This window comes from Cornus florida, unplaced genomic scaffold (assembly GCF_030987335.1).
Source record: "Cornus florida cultivar Cherokee Brave unplaced genomic scaffold, ASM3098733v1 CherokeeBrave_3.0.0_Hap2_Chr05, whole genome shotgun sequence".
In the NCBI taxonomy this organism is placed as follows: Eukaryota; Viridiplantae; Streptophyta; class Magnoliopsida; order Cornales; family Cornaceae; genus Cornus; species Cornus florida.
In genome coordinates, this window is record NW_026775575.1 from 36,664,115 (window position 1) to 36,671,737 (window position 7,623).

The 7,623-nt window shown below is 34.5% G+C and overlaps 1 protein-coding gene across 6 annotated transcripts; it reads left to right on the forward strand.

The window, feature by feature from the left end:
- The first annotated feature begins 1,488 nt into the window (after window positions 1-1,488).
- LOC132306286 (uncharacterized) lies at window positions 1,489-7,024 on the forward strand. 6 transcript variants are annotated; one of them, XR_009481896.1, is made up of 4 exons: window positions 1,489-2,013; window positions 4,320-4,385; window positions 4,648-4,707; window positions 6,645-7,024. XR_009481896.1 is itself a non-coding variant. In XM_059803628.1 (2 exons), exons 1-2 carry the CDS (start codon window positions 5,950-5,952, stop codon window positions 6,665-6,667), a joined length of 546 nt encoding a protein of 181 aa, XP_059659611.1. In that variant the 5' UTR covers window positions 4,715-5,949; the 3' UTR covers window positions 6,668-7,024. The 6 variants fall into 6 exon arrangements, 2 of the variants coding, with proteins under 2 accessions (XP_059659611.1, XP_059659612.1); XR_009481894.1 differs by having other exon boundaries at window positions 1,495-2,009; XR_009481895.1 differs by lacking the exon at window positions 1,489-2,013 and adding an exon at window positions 2,039-3,073.
- The last annotated feature ends 599 nt before the right edge of the window (window positions 7,025-7,623 follow it).

Consider the following 7,623-nt stretch of genomic DNA (forward strand, 5'->3'; position numbering starts at 1 on the left):
TATTTTTGACACATACAAAAGGAATATAAAATGACATGTACAATCCGTTCAAATATTGTACTCAATAAATTAATTCGATCAAAAAGATTATAACCATGTGTCCCTAGAAAGATTGAAAGTTCGAGTTGTATTAGAAATATATTATATAGATAATGTGTGTGTGTTTGCTTTAAATTTTCATGTGAACACATGAATAAAATTTGTATTTTTTAATAGATAAATGTGCATTAAAAAGAAAAATAAAAAAAGAAAACTATACAACTCTCTACATGGGGCATACCCGAAGGACCCAGCAAAGGAACAAAAGGGCCCCCAAATGGTACAAGCTAAGGTCCATTAAATATCAAAAAGCCCAAGAATTAGATGCCATTATACATGACACAACTTATTGCTCATGAGTCATGAGGAGCTAAACCCACAAATTTTTTTAATATATATATATATATATATATATATATATATATTTAAAATTCGCATATATGTATTTAAAAGGACTAGACTTTTTTTCTTTCTTTTTTCTATTTTTCATTAGTGGAAAACTCATGTACTCATTTATATCTACGGGGATTGGAATCCTCACTATACCCTTTGAAAGAACAGAAGATATCACTAATCTAATGCATGAAACTTTTGTCGAGGTAGAATTTAAAAAATAATAAAAAATCAAATATATATATATATATATATATATATATATATATATGAGCATGTTAGGCATATGGTAGGGTTTTAGTTTATTTAAGTGTGCAGGTTGGATGACAGGTATGCTAACATGAAGGCATGCCGACATTGTGAAACTTTCTTCCTACTTGCTTCGATTGTTGACCTTTGTACATTTAACATAGTCAACCACAATATTTATTTCGTAGTCATTTGAAAGAGAATTGAAACACCAAAGTATATATAAGATTGGGGTACTACTAAATTGAAAGTTATGCGGCAGCTCGAGGGTACGTTTATTTGAGCAAATTAGTTGTTCACAATTATAATACATGATATCTGTATAGTTGGGATTTGTAGGCTGAATTGGCTGATTATAGGTACATATACATACAATCTCAAATACATGCATATATGTATATATGTAAGATAATATACGTAATTTATATAAAATATTCATTCATGTCTTAGAACATGACCAACGGTACTCAACAAGTCCAGTGAAACTAAGCATATAAAATATTTTTAGGGCAAATTTTTTAAAGACGAGGCAGTCTATTGAAATTTATTCTTGAGTAAAGCGCATTTTAAGAAAATAGCTAATCCTACTCAAATCGCAAATTGATTTTAACTTTGCAAAACCATCGTAATAGCATATATAAATAGTGGTAATATTTTAAATCAAGAATGAAACATTCAACCCTCATAATCCAATTCATAATTTCAGAGTCAATTCTAGTCGGCTATACCGAGACCAATTAAGAAAACACAACCAAAGATATCTGCAACCGTTGGATGCTGCTCTGAAAAGCAGACAGATAGCCATTTTCAGCCGTCCACTCACTTTTGGCAAATCATTTCAGCCTCCCCAATCGCCCACACTTGTATTCTCGTTCTCAACTCTGAACTTGCCCCCTTTCTCTCTCTCTCTCTCTCTCTCTCTCTCTCTCTCTCTGCAACTGCAAATCACAAAATCTACAAGAATCAGAAGTTCAAAACGCATATCATTTCAGATCTGTCAAGTTCAAAACCCATAACATTTCAGAAAATCAAAACCTATATCTTTCAGTTTCCATCTGGTTCGCCGTTCGCAAGCTTCAGCCGCTGTCTCTCAACTCTCAGCCGCTGTCTTTCAGTTGTGCTCACCAAAACCCATATCGGCAAATCTTTCAGTTTTGCTCATCAAAACCCATATCGGCATATCTTTCAGTTTTGCTCACCAAAACCAATATCTTTCAGTTTCCGTCGCCCGCTGTTCCAGATCGGGTTCGCCGTTCGCAAGCTTCAGTCGCTGGCGCAATCCATTTGTCTCTCACACTTGCCCCCTCTCTCTCTGCCACTGCTAACTTGTATGTATGGGTTTTGTTTTTATTTTTTTTTCTATATCAACTGATCAAGCTCTATAATTCTTGTTTTGCAAACTAAATCCTATTTGGTGAAATTTTTTATTATCTTTTTTTATATAATTTTATTTTACTTTTACAATATAAGGTAACAAAATTTGCATTGCATTTTGAGGTAATCCCCGTAATAAGATGACAAAGGCGGTTGGCTAAGGCCTCAAAATTTATAGACAATGGATGATGGGTCACCAAAAAATATAATATTTTTAGGACAAATCATTTCAGCCTCCCCAATCGCCTCCATCTCTATTCTCGTTCTCGACTCTAAACTTGCCCTCTCTTTCTATGGCAATGAAACCAAGATCTACAAGAATGAGAAGTTCAAAATCCATATATTCCAGTTTATTTATCTGTCTGCAAGAATAAATAAAATCAAAACCCATATCCGCATATTATTTACCATACAAATGTTAAAGATAAGTAGTTAGAGAGGAGAGAATAAGATATTCCCGATCACAACAATCCAACGAGTCCATTATTATTCTTAATATGAAAGTCTATTGTAATTTATTAATAAGTAAAGAGCATTTTAAGAAAATAACAAATCCTAAAGAATTAAACATTCAAGTTTCACGGTCAGAGTCATAATTTCTAGAGTCAATCCTAGCCGTTCAAACCAATTAAAAAAACACAACCAGGCACATCTTCAACCATTAGATACTGTTCTTGAAAAACACACCTATGGCCATTTTCAACCGTCTGATTCAGGGCAAATCATTTCAGCCTCCAAAAACAATATTTTTAGGGCAAATCATTTCAGCCTCCCCAATCGCCTCCATCTATATTCTCGTTCTCAACTCTGAACTTACCCCCCCTCTCTCTCTCTCTTTCACTGTGCAAATGCAAACCACAAAATCTACCAGAATCAGAAGTTCAAAACACATATATTTCAGTTTCCATCGCCCGCTGTTCAAGATTGGGTTCGCCGTTCGCAAGCTTCAGCCGTTGGCGCAATCCATTTGTCTCTCAACTATCAAGCTTCCCCCCTCTCTCTCTGCAACTGCTAACTTGTATGTATGGGTTTTGTTTTTATATATTTTTTTTTCTATATCAACTAATCAAGGTCTATAATTCTTGTTTTGCAAACTAAATCCTATTTCGTGAAATTTTTTAAGATCTTTTTTTATATTATTTTATTTTATTTTTACAATATAAAGTAACAAAATTTGCATTGCATTTTGAGGTAATCACGGTAATCTACATTTTATTTTGGCAAAACAAATATATATATTTTTTATTTCTATAACTTCTATTTCTGTTTTTTTTCTTTTTCTTTTTTTTTGTTGTCATTTATGTCTACACCAAAATTTGAATCTGGGCATGAAAAAAAAAATAAAAAATAAAAATAATCTGAATTGGTTTAGAAACCTGCAGAGATTGAATCTGAAACAATTTTTATCAACATGCCAAGCTTTTTGAAGATGGAAATCTTTTCAGAACTAAAAAAAAAAAATCATAACAAGAACTTTGACAAGCAAAAGTAGTTCATACAGGGTAAAGCTCTAAATTTACTTCTTGAAAATTAAAATACTTACAAAAAGCATGATTTTGAGTGAATTCCATAGTGTTGGAAGGGGCTTGCCATGAACTACCTCACACTCTGCTTCCACTACTAGATTCTCAAATAGGATTAGTAAATTGGTCAAAATAAGAGATAGGTACGGAGTGCTGAATTGTTCAGAAATAAATTGGTAATTGTTTTTATTAATTACCCAAATAGGATTTTCTACGCCTTAATCAGTCAATTGTCTAAAGAAACATTGTTAATTAACTAAAATTGAATTAAACAACAGTTAATTTGATTGATATATTTTGATTTAGCCCACCTCATTGAGAAATCTTGGATTTTTTTTTTTTCACATAGAAATACAATCTGTGTAATGCACGAAGGATATATTCAAATCATTATGCCATATTTTTATTTTCAAATTTTGGTTTTTGATTTTCTTTTGTTATTAGAATGCAAAATATCATGATATTGATTTGTTAATTTTGAAGATTATTCCTAAACTGATGCATTGTACTTTGTTATTGGATTAATTTAACATAAGAGCTGAGTATCATATGTGCTAATTACACCTGTCCATAATCACATCTCTTTCTACGAATAGGTGTCCAACATTTTGACTGAAAGCATAGTTGGGTTGGGTTGGGTTGATACATGATAAAGATAGTACTTAGATGGTGGTGTTTTAATTGTTATGAGTGAGATTGTGAAACCTCTTCCTCACAACTTGAGTATTTTCTTATTTTTAGGGTTAGCATCGGGCCTTAACATTTAGGAAGAACAAGGTTCAAGAAACATGCCTCCTCAGTCATCAGGTAACAAACTCTTATTTTTTCTAAAATTTTAATTGGCATTTTTACCTATTGGTTACGTTTATATATTCATGTTTTACATATTGATTTTTTGTTTTTGTTTTTGTTTTTACATACATATATATAATATTGTTATGATGTGATGTTCGAATAATTTATTAATGGGAATTAAAGACTTCGAAGTTTAGTTTTCAATTTCAGAATATATGTTTTACAAGTTTATTAACTCTTTTAAAACTTTTCCTCTTTTGTCCTAATAATGTAGGTCTCTTTTCTAAAAGACGAGAGTTGATGGGAATGGGTGGAATTGGCAAAAAGAAAATAGGTATGTTTTTTTTTTTTGCCTGGCTAATTGAATTATATAAATCCCCTTACTTTGCAGTGATGTTGGTTTTAAAATGACCAATTTTGATAGGAAATCTCTTTTCAGTTTATCTTAATAAAATGGTAAATTAAAAATTACTCCAAATAACAATGTAAGTCGTCCCTTCCATCCATGTGAAAAGAAAGTAGAAATAAAATCACACTAGTAGAACACTACTACTGTAATGTTTATAAGGTTTGGGTCAGTATATATTTCCTCTCTCTACTTCCTTTCTCTCCCTCTCGGAACCTCCTTTCTCGTTAGCAAACAATTATATTTATTGTTAGACTTGGAGGTATTCAAAAGATTAACCTTATATAAGTTCTAAGTTTTTTTATTTTTTAACTGATGTGAGAACCTTGTTAAACTATCCAACAATTATAACCAAAAAATTGCTAGAAATCCATTTTTGAATAAGCAACACAGAAATATAAAGCTGCAATATGCATTGTTATCAAGTGTAAAACATTTTTGTAATTTCAAAATATTTTTTTATTTTTATTTTTATTAAGAAAACAAAAACAAAAATGTTTTTATTTGATTGTCGTTCTAATTTTATATAGTGCTATTATGAAGTAGCTTTCAGAGTAGGACTAATATATATATATACACCTTTTTATAAAGTGATCATAGTCACATTTTGTGAGTCCACTGAGGGAGCAATTCTGCAACATGCTGCCTCACCTAGTCTCGTGGAGCTCACATGGAGCAAATTTTATCCTCTCTCTCTCACACACACACACATATATAATATTCAATAGTTTGATAGCGGTGTGTGGTGGGGTAGAAATCTCTGATACTTGATTACTTTCTGTGGATGAATAATCTCTGATACTTGGTTAGTTTCTATGGATGAATAAGAAATATCTCAGAGGGACTCCTCTCCTCTCTCTGTCTCTCCCGAAAAAAAAAAAAAAAATCCCTAAACCCAGAGTCCCAAAAAAGCGAGAGATCATCTAGGGTAGAGGTTCCTCTTCGTTAAGGTTCTCTGTTTTCAGAGTTTGTGTTTTCTCCACTGGGTATTTCTATAGGATGGCTTTCATCCTCCATCCCGGCATCAGTTTGTGTGGGTGTTCGAACCCGTTGGCCCTTCGGCCCTTTTGGGTTGTTATCTAGAGGGTTTTGAACGGTGGGTGGGTTTTTGGCCAATTTCCATTGGGTTTCCCTTTTGATCCCGGTATTTGGTTGGTTTGTTTGGATTTTATGGTTGTCCTCCTGTTTCCTGGCCTTTTGCTTGTCTGCATCGGGTGGTTGTCTGTGATCATGCTTTTTGTGGCCATGTGTTTTGGCTTTTGGTTGGTTGCTGCACGGGATTTCCTGTCGCCGATTTCGCTAGTTGGGAAAGGTGCGTTGTTTTCTTGGTCCTGCGTGCCGGATGTTTTCTCCTGTTTCGGGTTGTTGCGCATTGGACATGTTATTGAAGCAGGTTCGCTGCCTCTTTTTCTTGCTCTGTTCAGAGCTGCCTCTCCTCCGGCCGCCGTTGACTATGGGTCGTGGCATGTTTTTGTCGGTCATCTTAGTGAGGATGGTTCTCCTCTGGTGCTTCGGTTTTATTGTGGTTTTAGTTCTTGGTGTTGTTTTGTTTCCGATGCTGCTTTCCCTGCTTGTGGTTCGCCCGCGATTGGTCAAATCCCTTGGTCTTCCTCGGTTTTCTTGGCGTCTCATGTGGTGTCTGTTGTAGGCTTCCGGGTCACACATGGTCTGTGTTTTGTGCTGTACAGGGTCTGTACGTATGCTCTCAATCCTTCTTACGCGTGTTGGTGTTGGTTATCACTTGATGCTACAGCCTTTTTTGCTTTGTATGGTCAGGGCTAGGGTCTCTTTGTCTCTTTGTGTATCACTGGTTTGGTGATTGTGACTTTTGCTTTGGTTATCTTTTGTGGTTTTGTTGCTTGTAGATGCCGTAGGGCTCTGTGGATGAATAAGACAAATAGTGCATGTTATGACGACGACAACGCCAAGCTCCTCCCGTGGTGAATGACGACGACGAGAAGGATGAAGGTCTCGAGGATGAAGCTCCTGCTGGTACAGATCCGGTGGTCTGGCGGGTGATTGAAAGGGTTTCGCCGGGCCAATGTTTACGATCCAACATGCGCCAAGTAGAGCTCAAGATCGACTAGACATGGTTATATCTTTAGAGCTCAAGATCGACTAGACATGGTTATATCTTTATGTTATGTCTTTATGTTTATTTTATTTTATGTCTCGCTGTAACTAAAAATGAAATTGCAGTGAATGACATTTAAATTAATAATGTATGATTTTTTTTTTATCTTTTTTTTTACATGAGTTGATAAGAAGCTTGTGCAATTTAAACTTTAAACAAGAGAGGATAAAAAGAGCATATAATATGGTAGATCATGACAAGGGTTATGTTGACGGTCTTGCTTCGTACATGTCTGATCAGTCGGCAATGGGACTCTTTTTGAGCAGACGGTAAGGGATGCCTCTTCGCCTATTCATGGAATCTTGGGCCCTCGTTACTGCTCATCATGCCCCTGTTTCTGTGGTTTAGAATTTCATTTCGAGGATAGGATAATTTTAAAATTAATTTCCATACTCATACATGTGCCTCTCTCTATACATATATATACATTTGAATTTACTGCTGCTAAGAAAATCAAGGCAGCTACCTAAATTGTTATTGTATATATCAACAAAAAAAGCCCAACTAAAAAAATAAGAAATCCTGTAAAATTTACAGAGCTCAAAATTGTTTAGCCACTCCCACGCCAAATTGAAAATGGGGAACGGGAATAAAAAAAAAAAAAATGAAAATGCAAATTTTTCTAAACATAAAGCAGGTGAAGCATTTGGGAGCTGCACTTCGGATCTCTTCTTCTTACCGCCCTTCTTTATATCCCATTCTTTATATAT